This window comes from Bison bison, unplaced genomic scaffold, assembly GCF_000754665.1.
Source record: "Bison bison bison isolate TAMUID 2011002044 unplaced genomic scaffold, Bison_UMD1.0 scf7180017864375, whole genome shotgun sequence".
Classification (NCBI taxonomy): Eukaryota; Metazoa; Chordata; class Mammalia; order Artiodactyla; family Bovidae; genus Bison; species Bison bison.
In genome coordinates, this window is record NW_011494947.1 from 734,028 (window position 1) to 752,587 (window position 18,560).

Here is an 18,560-nt window from a genome sequence, read left to right on the forward strand (position 1 = left end):
GGAGTTGGTGACGGACAGGGAAGGCCTGGGGTGCGGCAGCCCATGGGGGTCGCAAAGAGTCGCACACGACTGAGCGCCTGAACCGAATGGCCCATCTACCCCAGCGTCTTCCTTTTAAAGACGGGGAAACTGAGGCCCAGTGAGCGGAGCTGGAGTGGCTCAAGGAGCACCGAACGCCTGGGCCAGGGCGCCTTGGCGGAAACAGAAGTAGGATCCGCCTCCCGCCTCTCCCGGGCCGATGTGCCCTCGGGATACTGTGGGGTGTCTCAGCACAGGAGGGGGCCCTCTGAGCCAGGAGACCGCAGCAGGAGGAGACTTGGGGTTCCCCGCTGAGGCGCGCAGAGTTGGGGGACGAGGCCGGAGCTGGGGAGCACTTCCTTCATGCGGCTGAGGAGACCCGGAGCCAGACCCGGCGCCAGCCTCGCCCCGGAGGAGGTGGGGGGGGGCGTGCGAGAGCAACGCGTGCTGATGACGGAGCGGCGTGGCGCCCCTGGCAACGGCGGTCCCTAGGGAGCGGCGCCTGCTGATGACGCGAGGCCCTAGCGACAGCGGTCCCCAGGGAGCGGCCGCGCTGCGAGGCAGCATGGACGCGACCACCGCCCCTCATCGCATTCCCCCGCAAATGCCCCAGTATGGGGAGGCGAACCACATCTTCGAGTTGATGCAGGTGACCCGGGCAGCCCTGTCCCATCGCGACACCAGGCGGTGGCCGGGGACCGTCTTGGCGGCGGTCCGGCTGCGCGCTGGCGACCCTACCTCTGGGAGGGGTGACGTCTGTTAGCCACGAGGCCGCCCGACTTGGGGTGTCCGACACGACTGTGTCATCGTACCCCCAAGGAACCCCTCGACCGAAAGATGCTCCTTGACCATACTCGGCTGGTCCTGGAGGGAGGAAAAGGGGGCAGGCCCTCCCGGCCGTGACTGGACCCTTGCTCCGACCCAGTCAGGTCGATGATCTGGAAGAGGTTCCTTCCTTTTTCTTAGTTCCCTTGTCTGTGAAACACCAGGTTGCAAGAGGTGGTTTCCAAGGGACTCATCGTGTGCTGACCATTCCCAGGCTGGCTGCGGTCTTGTGTCTGAGCTGGGGAGTGTCTGAGTTGAAGGTGGCCTCTCCATCCTCTGAGAAAGGCCACCTCCTGGGACAGCAGCCGTGTGGTGTGGAAGGCAGTTTTTCCCACCCGGCCCTTTCTCCTCAGAGCCAAGAGTTCAGGGAAGCTTCCAAGCCCTCACCCTGAGTTCCCGACCTGACTGACCCACTGCCTGTGTGACCTGAGGCAAAGCCACTCCCCAGCCTGTTCTCCAGGTTTCCCTTCTGCATCTTGGATTGGTGGTTTAGTCGCTAAGTTGTATCTGACTCTTGCGACCCCATGGACTGTAGCCCGCCAGGGTCCTCTCTCCATGGGATTTTCCAGGCAAGAATACTGGAGTGGATTGCCATTTCCTTCTCCAGGGGATCTTCCCCACCGAGGCATCCTGGGGAAGTGAAAGCTTTCAGGAGCTGGACTGGAGGATCTCTCAGCCACTCAGAGGTTCTGAGGGCCAGAGGGAAGCTGGAGCATTTGTCTGCTCCTCCAGGTAGACCCCGATCCCCAGAGGCACCTCCTCAGTGATGCCTGTGGCTGTTTGAGCGTCTGACAGCTCAGAGCAGAGCTCAGAGTAAGAAACCCGTGTCTCTCTCTCTCCTGCGGACATAGGCTTCCTTTGGAAAGCGTTCACTGATAGAGGGCGCACAAGAGATTTCTAAGACCGAGTGGCCTAAGTAGAGGAGATGGCTAGCTGAGTCCTAAGTCCTCAGTGGTGGCAGGCAGTACACAGGCAAGTCCTAGGGGCACCCTGGTCTGCTCTTAGGGAATCTGGTGTCCCTCATAGCAATTGTTGGAAGGAGTAGCCTGAGGAAGCTTTTAGTCCATTATTTCCAGTCCTTAGTAATTTCTGTGCTCCCTACATGGTTTTTCATCATTTTCATTTTTTAGCATTTTTATTTTAAAATGATTTTGGACCCACCGGAAGTTACACAAGTAGCAAAGAATTCTAGTGTATCCTTCCGCCAGCTTCCCCCGGTAGTAAAATCTAACCTAAGGGTAGTTCATTGTCAAAACCAGCAAACTGACAGGGGCACAATACTATTAACTAGACTACAGACCTTATTTGAATCTCATCCATTTTTACCAGCACTCTTTTTTTTTTTTTTTTTCGTGTGAATCTACGAAATTTGGGGCTTCCCAGATGGCTTAGTGGTAGAGAATCCACCTGCCAGTGCAGGAGCCACAGGAGATGCAGGTTCAGTCCGTGGGTGGGGAAGATCCTCTGGAGAAGGAAATAGCAACCCACTCCAGTATCCTTGCCTGGAAAATTCCATGGACGGAGGAGCCTGGCGGGCTGTAGTCCATGGAGTTGCAAAGACTCGGTTGCGACTGAGTCACTGAGCTTGAGCACACGCACACACCACACAGTAAAATTTTATCACAGGTATAGATTCATGTAACCAACAGCATATTTCCATTTTAACTTCATTTCTTTAAATCAGCCCACTCAAAAAAAATTAACTTATTTTACCTCATCCTAAGGTTTGATGTACTGATTTTTTCTAATACACATTAGATTTACAACTGTGTAAAAGTGAATTTTAGAATATTCATCTGTGAGCTATCTAGAATCATCTCACACGGTCTCACCAGCGCCATAGCACCATGGATCGTGTCCAGCTGTGTCTTAATAGGTGTAGAAGCTGAGGCCCAGAGAGGGGAAGGGACCGGTGGGATGCAGAGCGGGGCTGGGCCTTCTCGCCGTTCAGTGCTGTTTCTGCTGTGCTGTTCTCCGTCTGCCCGCAAAGGGCTGCAGCCCCTGCCTGCCTGTCCCTAGGGCAGAAGGCTGCTCCTTTGTGCACTGGCGCTGCTCTCAGCCACCTGGTTCATTTCTGTGCCTTTTGTTCTAGAACCATGGAAGCTGCTTTACTTTAGAATTAAGTGGCCAGACAATCCCAGGACTCTTTAGATACCTGGCTAGTACATACTCTGTCCCACACTGGACAGACACAGGTAGCAGCAATGGCCATGTCACCCGGCACACGTTCTGTGTGGGGCCCCTTCTGTGGTCGTGCTGGGCACTGAGATGTGGGTGAGGCAATAAAGGGGATGCGTAGGGGCTACAGGAGCGTGCCACAGGATTGACCTAATGAACGTCATGGGGAGAAGTGTTTCATGCTGAGGGAGCAGCATCTACAATGGCTCTGAGGGGTGGATGGGTGCCCTGCAGGAGAGGGGTGGAGAGAAGGCTGGTCTGGGGGGGGCCACAAAGGAGCTGAGGGGCAAGGACCCCAGGACTACTTGCTCTGAGTCAAGGGCGCTTCCCTCCAGCTCCACCTCCTTCCAGGTGCCCCCACCCCCAGCAAAACCCATGTGGCCCTTCCCTCATACCTCTGCTCCCAGGGACCAAGGCAGACACCCATTAGGGTGGGAGGCAGGGAAGAGATCAGGTCCCATAACTGGTATCCATAGTGATGCCAGGTTGCTTGGCCACCGGAGCCTGGGGCCTCGGGTGCCCATGTAGCGTCAACCCCCTGAGTGTCTGCCCTGTGCCCACAGAACATGCTGGAGCAGCTCCTGATCCACCAGCCCAAGGACCCCATCCCGTTCATGATTGATCATTTGCAACGAGACAGCGATTATGGTGAGCACCAGAGTGGGCCTCCCCCTCCCCCAGTTCCCAGCTGTCCCTCCCCTCCGCCTCCTGGGAACCACTCTGCCCTCCCTGTGCCTAAAATAAAAGGGAGGTCAGAGCAGGGGTGGGGACAGGTTTTGACCACTTGGGGAGGTGGTTAATTGAAAAAAATGCCTTAATTTCTTCTGGAGCACAACTCATGTTCTTGCCAAGTGATTAAAATGAAAACCTCCAAATGGCCCACGGAATCAATTATTAATGCTTTGGCACGCCCCAGCTGATGTCGCCTGTTGGGTTTAAGCTCTGTGATCACTCCACTTGTCAGGTGTAAGTGTGGCTTCTGGTCTACCCAGACAGGCTGCGCTCGGCTCTTCCTGATGGTCTTGTTACGGGCTCCTGTTAATGAGTTCCAGAGCTCCCCCCAAACCTCGCCTGAGTGAATGCAGGCCAGCCAGACCCAAGGCGGGCACCCGGGACAGGGAGGAGGGAGAGGAGGCGCTCTGTCCTGTGGTCGATTTGCCGAGCGGAGGAGCGTGGCCGCCCCTCGTGAGCTGTCAGGGAGGCCCAGAGCTTTGATGTTTCTTTCACTGGAGCATTAACTGCTTTGAAGGCACTCCCGGCGCAGCAGTGAAATGAGTGGTGCAGCTGAGAGGGACAGAGGCCTGAGATGCCCGTGGCGGGGTGCAGAGGCTTCACATGAGAAAGGAAGCGAAGTAGTTTTTCAAAAACTGGTGAGAGAGAGGAGACTCGGAGCAAACGGGTTGCCAGGCAGCCCTGGCCTCTTCTGGGGGCCTGCCCTCGGGTCCTGGGCGGGCCCAGCCTGTGAGAATGAGGCGCTGTTTCAGAGGCCCGAGCAGGAAAGCGCGATGTGGCCTGGAGCACCCCACACTGTCCTTCCCTGAGCCTCCAGGGAGGCAGAAGCGCACGTCTACACTGGGTGTGAGCTGCCGAGGTGCCCCAGGTGGAGACCGAGCCGGGGTGGCGGGGCTGGGGGTTGATCCGCTCTGCCCCGCGGGGACTCTTCTAAGGGGCCTCGGTTACCTGGTCCTCTGGTTGGTGTGGGAGGGAGGGAGGCTCCGCTGCTCTGTGGGGGTGAGAAGCCCCCTTGCTTCCTTGCGGTCCTGCTGCAGACCCCCGCTCGCCGCCCCTGCCTTACCAAGTGGCCTCTGTTATGTGGAGGAGGGTGTTCCTGCAGCCTTACCCCCCACCCCGCCCCCATGCCGTTTGGATCTGGGGTTGCTAAGCTGTGTTACCGAGGGATGCAGGGGGTACTTCTGCCCGTGTTCCCCTATCATGCCACCCCCCAGCCCCGTGGAATCAATAAAGCAAAGCACACTCAAAAGAAGGTAAAAGGCCAAATAAAGCTCAGTTTCCTCTGTAAAATGGGCATGTCTGATCGCTGAGATGGAGGCGGCCAAGCCCCAGCCTGGTCCCTGGTGGTGTCAGCGGAAGGGACGCCGAGGCCTGGAGGCTCCCGCTGGGCTTCAGGTGGTGCCGTGCAAGTGTCCACTTGCACGAAGCCTGGTGAGAGTTTTCCGGACTAAAACCGTACTTGAGAAAAGGATGCTTTGAACTCGGAGTTGGGTTGTGGTGGCACTTCCTACTTCCGGCTTGAAGAGTTCTGTTTAGGGGTGTGTGTGCCACGCTGTGTGCCCCTGCCGCCAGCCTCACAGCTTCGCCAGCCTCCCCGCCAGAACTTCAGCCTGACATCCAAGGTTACCACTCGTCTTTACGCTTTTGTCTTGCTCCTCTCTGTGCAGTTATGACTTTCAGTGTCGAACTGACTACTTCGCCAGAATCTTGAAGTCTAGACATCACCTTTCTGTTTTAGCCACGATGCAGTTGTCGTCAGCTGGGCGCTCATCTCAGGCGCTGGCCGTCCCGTGCCCTGGGCCGCCGCTCCCCACCCCCTCAGCATCCCTTCCATTTATCTGCAGGCTGCCCTCCGCAGAGCCCTTCCTCCTTTCTCCACGTGACACCGCTCTGTCCCTCTCCAGTGGGGTGGAGAATTCAGACCCTCTTCGTTCAGCTCGAGCTGGGGATGGGGGGCTCCTGGCTGTCCTCCCCGACACCTGAAGTCTTAGGCTTTGGGCCCAGACACTGTCTCAGCGATTCGAGTCTTTGGATCCCAGGAACCACAGGTTGGAGGGGTCGACTTGTTCCCACAGCCCTCCACCCCCACTCCCTGGCCTTGGGCTGGCAGCTCAGAGGGACGCTGGCACATCTTCGCCCTTTGGCTCAAGTCCCACCACTTATGTAAAGAGAGGGCATGTGTCCCTCCCACGCCCAGGCCTCCACCTCCAGGTGAAGCAAAGATGCGGGAGAAGGAGGGGAGGACGAGGAAGATGGGAGAGGACCACGCCTCTGGGACTTCTCTAGGAGAAGGGAAGCCAGAGTTTCACCCATTCTCGTGGTTCTAGAGGAGGACCGGGGCCTGGGAAGGCCCCCTGGTGTCCAGCGAGCGTTCCTGTGGCCCTGAGCTAGTGGGCCAGTCGGCCTCGCCTTCTCCCGGCGTACAGTGGCCTGTGTCACCCGCAGCCAGGCACTCAACCCCCTGCCTCCTCGGCTTGCGTGTTGGGTGGGTGGGGGTTCCCTGTGATGCGCGGTGACATGGCCAGTGGCCAGTGTAGAAGGAAAGAAGCCTCTGGGCTCCTGGCGCTGAGTGTGCTCGGGAGGGGATGGGGGAGCCGTTGACACAGGGCTGGCAGCCCCTTCGCTGCGAGAAAAGCAGATTTAGTACAAAGTGAGCATTTACAGTAGCCCTGGGCAATATTAAAGCAGGTGATGGTGTATATAATGGTGTGTTTCGTTTTTTATCAAACGTTTGTCCAAGAAAGCTGTGTATTAGAGCTCCAATACCTAAGGGTTTTCTTGTGAATTTTAAATCATGCTCCTAGTTAAACCTCAAAAGGCTCTGTGGATGGAAAGGTTTTTTGATTTCCTTTGAAGTGGGTTGAAGAAGTTGATTACTCTTGGCAGTCAAGCAGCCTTTTATGACACTGTTTATAAATAATTACTCATGAGCAGGGCTGAAGTTTCAAGGTGTTAGATTTTAAGAAACTGAAATTAATCACATAAATGTGTGCGAGAAATTAGGTGGAGAGAAAGGCCGTGTGAATGTTCCCCTTTTAAAGTATTTTCGGAGATGTGTACAATTTGGGTGCCGCTTACAGGAGCCCGGAAGGCGGGCTGGGGTTGTGGGGGGCCTTCCCCAGCAGCTGTGGAGCCTTGTAACTTTGTCAAAATGAGCGTACGACTTGGGAGTCCGCTTGTTCCCAAAACGCCGTTGTCAAGGTGCAGTCCCCCTTCTCCTCGGTCCCTCGGACCCTGAGCCCTGTTGGGTCCACCCCAAGTTCTAGGGTGCTACGGCAGAGGCCTGGGGTTACAGCCCTGGAGGGGCATCAGGGTGGTGGGCACAAAGGCCAGACCCACAGCCCACCATTCCCTTCCTCTGGCTTTGGCAAGCGGGCATTCTCCCCATGGTCCGAGCAAGCTCTTTGCTCTAACATGCCAGGCCCACCACCCTTGACCCCCACTCCTCGCTGCCCTAATGCTGTGCCTCCCCTCGGCCTCCCCTGGCACCCCAGTTCCAATCTGCCCTGATCAGGTGTTCCCAAAGCCACCTGGTTTCCAGACTCACCCACCTTTCACTGCTTCTGTCCTCTGGTTGGGGCACTCGGGAAGGCCTTGGCCGGGTTCCAAGGCCAGAGAGAGGCTGGGCCATACAGCCCCATCCTGGCTCCCAGCCCCACAGCTGAACGTGCTTCGCCTGCCCTGGGCCTGCGTCCTGAGCTTCACCGCCCCATGGAGCCCAGACTCTGGACGCGCTCCGGGAGGTGCTCTCCCTGGCGGCCTGTAGGGCCCATGGGTGGCTGTGGCTGGGTGGTGCTGGGGCAGCCCCTGTGGGCCCTGTGTGTGAATGGCATTCTGGGCTCAGGCTACTGGGCCGGGTGTCCAGGGTGGCAGGGCTGTCACCCCATGCCCTTCGGTGACCGCCCTTGGGGGCTGGCTCCTGTGGGTGGCCCTGGGCCTGGCTCCTGCCAGGGTGGGATTCTCTGAGCCATGCTGGCCTGTGAATAAACCCGCCTCTACACGACTCAGCCCCGTCCGCGTCCCGTGGCTCGCACCCAAGAGTGCCGACTGGCAGAAGGTGCCTTTGCAAGGAGGTGCGAATGGTGGTGACAAAGGCGACCACACCCTCAGCGGCCACAGAGGGACAGCTGAGGAGGAGGCCATCGGAGGCCCTGCTGTGTGCTTGGCTACTCGCGGTTCTAGCTGCTGGAGCGGAGGGTGAGACGTGGTCCCTGCAGCCAGGACATTCTCTCCACTGCTCAGCCGGGGGACGGGACTTAGCACGGCAGCAGCACCCTTCAGTCAGGAGAATCCCGGGGGAGGAACCCAGTGGGGCTGGGGGCTGAATGGAGGGGGGTGAAGAGGACACCCCTGTTGAGGAGGTGACAGGTGACAAGGTAGGAAGATGGGAAGAGCGTCGTCAGAACGAGGAAGTCCAAGATGAAGGGAGAGGCTTGCCCAGGGCTCCTGGGTAACCTGGATCCCCGGTGAGGGTGGCTCTTAGGGTGCCCAGGGCACATCCCAGCTCCTGCGGAGGTCAGGCCCCTCAACAGGGGTCCACGGGGACTTAAGGGGGCACAGGGCCCCCCTTGGCCAGAAGAACCCTGGCAGCTGTGGAGGGCGGGAGGCCCACCAGCCGAGTGTGGCTTGGAGGGGAGGGGGTGTGCTGGGGTTTGCTGGGCTGGAGCATGGTCACGAGTCCGGCAGCAGGCACCCTCCTGTCCTTCATCCCTGATTGCATTGCCCACCCGGGATCCAGGCTCCCAAGGAGCAGGTTACCTACGTTTCACACCGTGGGGCCAACGGACCAGGTTTAGAAACAAGGGCTGCAGCAGTGTTTGTTCTAAAGCCATCAGCTGGGGACACGCAGGAATCCAGCAGCAGCGCTGACATGTGTGGGCCTCATTCGTGGTCCTCGGAGAGACTGCTCCCTTGCAGAGACCGGGCAGAGGCCCCGCTCCCTCCCAGGTCTGTGCCGAAGCAATCACCTCGCCCACCTGGTGTGGGCCGCTGGGCTTTTCCCAGCAGTACTCAGCCCCGTGCAACTTTGGATGAGGTGCTCAATGAGTGTTTATGGAGTGAATCGGTGAATTACCTTGAACTTGCCCTCAACATTTTCCCTGAAAATGAGAAAGGGCTGTGGAGTTGGGGCAAAAGTCTCTTCAAACCCAAGCAGCCTGGCTGGGTACTGGTGTGCTGATCATGAGTTCAGGGGCCACACGGACCCTCCAGTTCCTTCTCCGTGTCCACTCTCAAACTAGGAGGTCTCCGCATGGATGCGGCTCCTTCTCGGAGGCCTGGCAGGAACGGGCCTTGCAGGTTGCTGTGCACACCTGTCCACCTGTCCCTAGGGGTGGGACGGGGCCAGGCCGACAGGCGGAGCCAGAGGCCAGCTTCTGCCCTCCTTCCTCCCGGGTGCCGACGCCTCTCGCTCGCTCCCCGCAGTTCGGGGACGGGTGACATCATCAGTGCGGCACCCGGGGAGGAACCAGCTTGGACTCACCTGTCCACACACCATATCTTCTTGGCCTTGTTTTGACCCACACGCACACCTTCCAGCCCTCTTCTTTAGACGCTGGGTTTTCCCTTCTTTCCCAATGGCCAGTACCTACTCCCTAGTCCAGTAGTTTCTTTAGACGCTGGGTTTTCCCTCTTTTCCAATGGCCAGTACCTACTCCCTAGTCCAGTAGTTTCTTTAGATGCTGGGTTTTCCCTCTTTTCCAATGGCCAGTACCTACTCCCTAGTCCAGTAGTTTCTTTAGACGCTGGGTTTCCCTCTTTTCCAATGGCCAGTGCCTACTCCCTAGTCCAGTAGTTTCTTTAGACGCTGGGTTTCCCTCTTTTCCAATGGCCAGTGCCTACTCCCTAGTCCAGTAGTTTCTTTAGACGCTGGGTTTCCCTCTTTTCCAATGGCCAGTGCCTACTCCCTAGTCCAGTAGTTTCTTTAGACGCTGGGTTTCCCTCTTTTCCAATGGCCAGTGCCTACTCCCTAGTCCAGTAGTTTCTTTAGACGCTGGGTTTCCCTCTTTTCCAATGGCCAGTGCCTACTCCCTAGTCCAGTAGTTTCTTTAGATGCTGGGTTTTCCCTCTTTTCCAATGGCCAGTACCTACTCCCTAGTCCAGTAGTTTCTTTAGATGCTGGGTTTTCCCTCTTTTCCAATGGCCAGTGCCTACTCCCTAGTCCAGTACTGTCTTAGAGCTTCTGCAGGCCAGGAACCTTCCAGAGCCAGGAGTGCCACCGTGAAGCCAGCGGTATCCATTTGCATAGAAATAATTTGAAAACAAAGCCTTTCCTATCTGGGGTTTTATAAATCTGGCTCATACACTCCAGGCTTTTCCCCATTATTTCCTTCTGTAACATGATGGGGAATACAACTTGCTAAATAAAAAGGCATAAATATTAAAAAAAAAAAACAACCCACCTTTGAAGGTCGATTTACATAAAATACAGCTTTATTTGAGAACGTGTCCCTGAGACAAAGTCCCTGTTTAAAATGCTTTATGGTGTTTGAAATCCCAATTGTTCTGGGTATTTATTAGTTCGGCAAACAAGTTACCGTGTCCACGTCCCCTTGGAGACAGAAGAATAAACCATCTCAGTGATCACTTACCTCTCTAAACACAGGATACATTCTATGGTGGGAGCGTCTCAGAACCGCTGGGTTATAAACGACCGCATCACTCCCAGAAAATGAAATCTGGGGAGGAGAGAAATAAATATACCCAGAGCTCTGCAGACATGGGAGGTGTTTTTTTGTTGTTGTTGTCATACTGAACAGTGACATTCAAATCTCTTTATTCCACAGTGCCGAAGATTGTAATATTAGGTCCACCTGCCTCGGGGAAAACAACCATAGTAAGTGTATCATATTAACTGTGGTTATACGGTAATATCTTGTTTATCCTGCAAAGCTGGACTGAGGCTGCACCTCAGTGAATTTTCAACATAACTGAGACTCCTTTCATCTCTTCTCTCTCCTGCTTCCTGACTTATTTTCTCATTACAAGAGGCAGCATGTGTTTGTAGTAGAAAACCTAGAAAATACAAGAAACAGAAACAGGGTTCCCCAATCGCACAGTGATGAGCGTTCTTTGAACACGTGAGATATGCCTGCCGGGGTATTCTCATGACTACGTGTCCACCATCTGGGCACACCCTTCGTTCCACCCTCAGGATACGTTTCCAGAAGGAGAAGGGCTGGGCCAAACAGCACACACGTTTGATATAGACACACAGCACAGACTTTTGGTCTAGAACCTTTGGGTTCACCAGTAAAATTTTAATCATGCAGTGTTTCAACCAATGAGAAAAGCAGAGAAATGGCACCAGAGAGACTCATGTACCCAGTTCCCAGATTTTACAGGAACTTGTCATTTTGCCACATCTGCCATGATTTTCTCTCCATTTCAAAGACAGTAGAGCTTTCAAGACACAGCAGACGCCTCATCCCACTTCACTTCCCCTTCCTGTGTGTCCCCCGTCAGAGACAGCCTCTGTGCTGACGCGGAAACTTCGCTCCCTGTGTGGTTTTAACCTTTCACCTCCTTTGTTAAGTGCCAAGAAACGTCTTCAAATTATAACCATCTGAGAGGGAACTCTTTCTGTTCTTTAAAAAAGCCTGGTTAGTGAACACCAGGTACCATAAGTTAATGATAAACAACAAAGTCCTGCTGTGCAGGACAAGGGACTGTATTCAATGTCTTGCAATGACCTGAAATGGAAAAGGGGCTTCCCTGGTGGCTCAGACAGTAAAGAATCTGCCTGCAATCCTGGAGACCCAGGTTCACCGACTTAATGGATGTGAGTTTGAGCAAACTCCAGAGAGAGTGCAGGACAGGCAAACCTGGCATGCTGCGGTCTGTGAGAGGCACAGAGAGCCAGACATGACTTAGCAACCGAGCAACAATAATGGCAAAGACTGAAAGAATCTTACGCGTGTCTGAGTCACTTCGCTGTACACCAGAAATGAACACAACATTGTAAGTCAACTGTGTACTTCAATGAAAACACCAAAACACCAGGCGACTCTGGAAGCCTATGTCATCGCTGCCAGCACTCCTCCTGGGCGCACAGGCTGTTTCTCTGACCGGCGGGCACCTGGTTTTATTCTGAAAAGGAATCAGGATGGCTGGTCTTACATAAAGCCACCTGCAGCTACCCTGCTTTTGGAGTGAGACTCACCAGCTCTTCAGTTTATCTGTCATCTGTCCGTCTGTCCATCCATTCATCCATCTGTCTATCTCTGTAGATTTTCTCCTTGTTCCCTCAGGACCAGGCTGTCCGCTTTCACGCTCTCTGAATCTTCCCTCCCAGTCTCCGTTTCCCTGCGAGACACCACGGACCCCAGGCCTGGACCTGGCAGCCACCAGCACTAGCTGGTGTTTCGACCCCACTTCTTTCGGCAGATCTGTAGTCCCCGCCCCCGTCCGCTGTGTGGAACGCAAAGAATCTAATTTTACAGGAAGATGATAATGGTAAAATCCCAGCAGGCTGCTTCCTGATCTTGTCACTGACACCTCCCAGCATGAGGAGCAGAGAGATTAAGGTTCATACCTGCCCCGGGGGACCCCCAGGTCCTTCTGAACCATCCTGATGCTGAAATAGTCATCAGTATAATCTTGGCATTAAGAACATTTGGTTGTATGGTTAGTCTTTACAATGTAGTCTTCCCTGGAGGAGTATACAGAGTGGTCATTGGTGAACTGGACATTGACTTGGCCTGGACATGCGTCTCCCAACCTTTAAGAAAAGATGAACTTGGAGTGTGTGTCGTGACCTCTATTTAGGGCCTGTCCCCTTGTTTCCTGGTTTAAACTTTCGAGTTAAGAACTCATGGTCCAGAGAGCTTGAAAAGGCAGGAAAGATGGGCTCGATAAAGGAAGAAATGGTATGGACCTAACAGAAGCAGAAGATATTAAGAAGAGGTGGCAAGAATACACAGAAGAACTGTACAAAAAAGATCTTCACGACCAAGATAATCACGATGGTGTGATCATTCACCTAGAGCCAGACATCCTGGAATGTGAAGTCAAATGGGCCTTAGGAAGCATCACTATGAACAAAGCTAGTGGAGGTGATGGAATTCCAGTTGAGCTATTTCAGATCCTGAAGGGTGATGCTGTGAAAGTGCAGCACTCAATATGCCAGCAAATTTGGAAAACTCAACAGTGGCCACAGGATTGGAAAAGGTCAGTTTTCATTCCAATCCCAAAGAAAGGCAATGCCAAGGAATGCTCAAACTACCGCACAATTGCACTCATCTCACATGCTAGTAAAGTGATGCTCAAAATTCTCCAAGCCAGGCTTCAGCAATACGTGAACCGTGAAATTCCTGATGTTCAAGCTGGTTTTAGAAAAGGCAGAGGAACCAGAGATCAAATGGCCAACATCTGCTGGATCATGGAAAAAGCAAGAGAGTTCCAGAAAAACATCTATTTCTGCTTTATTGACTATGCCAAAGCCTTTGACTGTGTGGATCATAATAAACTGTGGAAAATTCTTTAACAGATGGGAATACCAGACCATCTGACCTGCCTCTTGAGAAACCTATATGCAGGTCAGGAAGCATCAGTTAGAACTGGACATGGAACAACAGACTGGTTCCAAATAGGAAAAGGAGTATGTGAAGGCTGTATGATTGTCACCCTGCTTATTTAACTTATATGCAGAGTACATCATGAGAAACACTGGGCTGGAAGAAGCACAAGCTGGAATCAAGATTGCCAGGAGAAATATCAATAACCTCAGATATACAGATGACACCACCCTTATGGCAGAAAGTGAAGAGGAACTAAAAAGCCTCTTGATGAAAGTGAAAGTAGAGAGTGAAAAAGTTGGCTTAAAGCTCAACATTCAGAAAACTAAGATCATGGCATCCGGTCCCATCACTTCATGGGAAATAGATGGGGAAACAGTGGAAACTGTCAGATTTTATTTTCTTGAGCTCCAAAATCACTGCAGATGGTGATTGCAGCCATGAAATTAAAAGACGCTTACTCCTTGGAAGGAAAGTTATGACCAACCTAGATAGCATATTCAAAAGCAGAGACATTACTTTGCCAACAAAGGTCCGTCTAATCAAGGCTATGGTTTTTCCAGTGGTCATGTATGAATGTGAGGGTTGGACTGTGAAGAAAGCTGAGTGCCGAAGAATTGATGCTTTTGAACTGTGGTGTTGGAGAAGACTCTTGAGAGTCCCTTGGACTGCAAGGAGATCCAACCAGTCCATCCTAAAGGAGATCAGTCCTGGGTGTTCTTTGGAAGGACTGATGCTAAAGCTGAAACTCCAATACTATGGCCACCTCATGCGAAGAGTCGACTCATTGGAAAAGACTCTGATGCTGGGAGGAATTGAGGGCAGGAGAAGGGGACGACAGAGGATGAGATGGCTGGATGGCATCACTGACTCAATGGACATGAGTTTGAGTGAACTCCAGGAGTTGGTGATGGACAGGGAGGGCTGGCATGTTGCGGTTCATGGGGTCGCAAAGAGTCGGACACAACTGAGCGACTGAACTGAACTGAACTGAGGGCAGTAAAGCGTAGGCTTTCCAGGTCCACTTAGAGTCAATGGCTGGTTGAAGAAGAAATGGCAGGCAAGCAGAATCCTATGGCTGGGAGGGATTCTGTGGCTTTGTCTCCCCTGGTGGCCTCCTTCCAGCCAGAAACGATGACGCTGCCCTGTGGGCAGCCCTTCCTGGTAGAATATGGAAGGACCTGGGCATTGGAGTGGTGTCCTCCTTAGTCATTCCTCCCACAAAAATGTTCTTTTCCCCTTTCCTTTCTTCAGGCTATGTGGCTTGCCAAACATCTGAGCACCAATCTTCTCAGCGTGGAGAGCTTGATAGCAAAGGAGTATTCCCCTCTGGCGGCAGACGCCAGGATGCATTATCAGAAGTTCAAGGTAGGATGATGGGTTCTGGGAAACAGGACGGGGTGAGAGCTCCCCGCAAGGCGCCCCCATCAGCTGCCGCACTCCTTCCATTTCCTGGTGGGTTGGGGTGACATGAGACCCAGGCAGGATGGGACCAAAGGAAGGGGAGAGGTCTTCAGTAGGGCACAGATCCCGGGGGCTACCGGGGGGAGGGCTTGTGGTGCACCAGCCTCAGCGGCAGTGAGCATGGAGGGTGCGGGCCCGCCCTGCTCTGCTCGGGGTCAGCCGGATCAAGTGGGTATGGGCAGGGCCGGTGGGGCCTCCATCCTCAGGCGCTGTGCCTGCTGGCTGGCACTGGGACCTGGCAGGCCTGAGCCGGTGGGGAGCGTAAAGGGCAGTGGTCTGGCTCTCCCTGTGCTGTAGCTCAGGGCCACTTCCTTCCACTCCTTGGGGAGGGCTCCCTGTGGCATCCCCGGAGGCTGGGGGTCTGTTTCTACCATCCCACCACCACTGTCTTTGAAAGACATTTTTAAAAGGGAAACTTAGGGCTTAAGCATGTTGGTTCTCTTAAATACAAACAGAAATTTCCAAATATCTTTTCAAAAACTCCCCTTTGGCACATAAGAGGATGCCTTAGTCCATGCCAGCTGCTGTCACAGACTGGGTGGCCCGGAAGCAGTCTCCCCCACATTCCTAGAGGCTGGCAAGTCCAAGGTCATGGTGCCTGCAGACTCACTGTTGGGAGACAGCAGTCTTCTCACCGTGGCCTCCCGTGGCCAGAGGACAGGACAGCTCTGGGGCCTCTTGGTCTTATTTACGAGGCTGCATCTGCAGGGCCTAATTGTTTCCCAAAGGCCCCACCTCCCAGCACCATCGCTTGAAGGTCCTGTAGGACTTTGGGGAATGCGGGCATACAGCACAGCACAGCAGGGCTGCCCACCCGCTCAGGCGTTCCTCACCCGCACCCGGGCTGTGTCTTGTTCGTGCGGGGAGAAGGATGAGAACAGTCGTGATCCCAGGGCTCGGCCGGCTTGTCGGGGTGACCAGCCGGCGTCTCCCGCCAGCCTCCACAGAGGCCGTGGCTGAGGGCTGGTTGCCTCCCATCTTCACCTTCACTCACAGGCAGGCTCTTGACCAGATAGTGACCATGTGTGGTCACTGTTCCTCCAAGAACATGGAAGGAAGCTTCCAGGCCTCATGGGCAGCCTATGAGTGATGGCCGGTGGGATGACTCTCGTGGCCAGCCCGTGGTTGTAAGTAGCAGAGATCCGCCGGGGCTGCCCAGGGCAAGAAAGGGAATCTGAAGGTGGACGCAGTGAGCCCTGGGCTCTGGATGGAGGAAGTGCCCATCCAGCTCCCCGTCTCTGAGGCCAGAGCCTGGGCAGCACCCTGGCCTGCTCTGCCCCTCGTGGTCGCTTGTGCCTTGTGTCCATTCTCTCTGCGGCTCTCCCTTCATCTTCTGTGTCCTTTCATCTCTGTCGTCCTTGCCTGCTCATGACCGCCTGCCTCGTCCTGGTTCCTGTGTCTTCAGCTCAGACCATCTCCAGAGGCAGCGCCAAGGCCAAGTCTCCAGAAAAGGGAGCTGCGTGGGCCCGCTGGTCAGGTGGCCGCGGGGCCCTACCAGCCCTGGTGAGGGGTGTGCACAGTGGGTATGTCGAGGCCCTGGAGCTCGGCTGTAAGCGGGAGGGCCTGCTGGGGTGAGGACGTTCCTGGAGATGACGTGTCACTCAGGCAAACCCCCGACCTCAAATTTGCTGATTTGCTGAAAGTAACAATTTGGTGAAAGAGAAAGAAAACCTCACTCAGCAAGACTAGCCTCTCTACCTTCCCAGCTGGTGAATCAGCTCTAAAACCGCTTAATCCAGAGCACTTGCTGACCCTATGTTCTTGGCCAGGACTCTCGGGGAAGCAAGCGATGCCCTCTGCCCAGCCCCCATGTCTTGCCGGAGTCAGAGTGTGTGGTTGGAGTTTGGGGGATGGCAGCTCTAGGGGTGGAATCCAGTTTTAGAAAGAAAGTGGTTATCTCATTTCCTGCAGCAGCTAAACTTTCCAGGGTGGGGGAGGCAGGCTGATTTCTAGGATAAAGATGCTTTTATTAGGTTTATAAAATTCAACAGCGAGGAGGGAGTTTAAGGAAATTCCTCCTGGGTTTCATTACTCTAATTATCAGACCACATCGAAGTGCTTTCAAGGGTGTCTTGTTGGGGTTCTTTGGTTTGGAGGCCCGGGCGGGTGGAAGATGAAAGGCCAGGGCATCAGGACTGATGAAGGAGGGGAAGGTTCTGAGAGGCGAGGGGGTGCGTGGCCTTGCCGCGGAGCCGCCTGGCGCGAGGCCGCTCATTAAGCGTTGTCTTTAAAGCGCTGCTGATCCAGAGCCTTTAGAGCTCTCTTTTGCAAGCAGCAATAATACCTTCAAATACGTAATTTTCTCCTGTTAATCTCTGCTCTGCCTCCTATATGGAATTCTCTCATACAGTCCGTGTTAACCAAGACATCTCCATCTTTAAAATTTCCAAGTGGTGGCTGAAACACTTCCCAATTGCCTCCTGTATGCCAAGCACCCTCCCGCCAAACCACGGGAGACCCAAAGATGAGTGCCTTCTCCTCGCCCCCGGGAGCTTCTAGCGACTGGGGCAGGGGGTACCGAGGGTACCCAGCCCAGGCCGCAGGACAAGGAAGCCTTCACGCAGTCGTTGGTCGCTGGACTCACTCATTTCCTGAGGGTTCTCTGAGCACCTGCTAAGCCCCGAAAGTGGCTCTGAGCATACAGGCAGCCAGGTTTAGGGACTCCGTGGAGCCAACCTGAGTTGTGCTAAAAGCAGTGATGTGGAAGAACCCAGCATCTGGCAGAAGACCCACATAGGCAGGGGTAGCTGAGGAGGCTGGGGGTTCCAGGCAGCCAGGGATGGGAAACAGCTCTATGGTTGGGTGGTTTCTAGCTTTGTTACAAGAAGTTGTAAAGGTACCCAGAAGCAGTAGGAAGCATGTAAGAACATCCATGGACCCATCATCTGGCTTCAGGCAGTGTCATCAGCTCATAGCAGTCCCGACCCATGGAGATGCCCCAGCCCCCTGCTTCCTGGTCATTTGAAAGCAAACCCGCATGGCACTTCATTTCATCTGAGGGTATGCTAGTCTATATCTGCTGAGAGGCTGAATATATTATACAATGGCTGGACCAGACATCAGAAGAGATCTCTGGCCCGCAGCCTACAGCAACCAGCCCAGGAAACCAACCTGCTGTCTTCAGTAACCGGCCCCAGAAGCCAGCGGGCTCAGAGTTATTAGACTGGAAGGAAGTCAGCCTGTGCCTCTGGTTCAATCCAGGAAGCCCAGCAACAATCCCGGTCACAGTCGGTCCCAAATGGCCAGAACTTGCTTCAAAGTGAGCTGCCAGCTTCCCTAATCCTTGTCCCCACTTCCAGCTTGTGACCGGAAGGCCAAGTCCACTCCCCTAGCCACGCACACAGGACTCCCATCTCAGCGCGCCGGTAAAGCCACCCAGTCCTCTGCCTGCCAGACGCTGGCGCAGACTGCCACTGGGCGGACTGGGCTTTCCTCTTTCGGGAGGTCTTTGTTTCCACACCCCAAAAGGTAAAGGCACTTTAAATTAAAAACACACAGCCCTACACTGTCATGCTTAGAAAACTTATCCGTATTTCTCCAGTCAGGGTTAAACTCCCCCGAGGAGGTGGGTGGCTCGCGGTTCTTGCCACTGGCCCACCCCTGCCCCAGGGCACTGGGAACAGGTGTCTCTCACCTCCCTGGGCAGGTGTCTCTCATCTCCTCTCCACGAGGACCAAAGCCACCTTGGCGCTCTGCGGTGAACTCACCTGCTTTGTCGAGTCTCTGGTCCTCATCTGCTCCCTCTGGGTCCGTCTCCAAGCCTGCCACCTGAGTTAGTGTCACAAACACCACAAAAAGGCTCAGAGGGGGTGGCCCCCGGGGGGGGGG

The 18,560-nt window shown here is 54.5% G+C and overlaps 1 protein-coding gene across 2 annotated transcripts in view; it reads left to right on the forward strand.

The window, feature by feature from the left end:
• The first annotated feature begins 7 nt into the window (after positions 1–7).
• AK8 (adenylate kinase 8) overlaps positions 8–18,560 on the forward strand; it is a 138,102-nt gene continuing 119,549 nt past the window's right edge. The window contains exons 1-4 of one of the 2 annotated variants that reach the window (XM_010856769.1): positions 8–207; positions 3,585–3,669; positions 10,539–10,588; positions 14,523–14,636. In XM_010856769.1, coding sequence (XP_010855071.1) covers positions 3,588–3,669; positions 10,539–10,588; positions 14,523–14,636 — 246 coding nt within the window. In that variant the 5' untranslated portion in view covers positions 8–207; positions 3,585–3,587. Of the gene's footprint in view, positions 208–537; positions 668–3,584; positions 3,670–10,538; positions 10,589–14,522; positions 14,637–18,560 lie in introns of those variants that run through there. The other variant, XM_010856768.1, reaches the window with a different exon arrangement.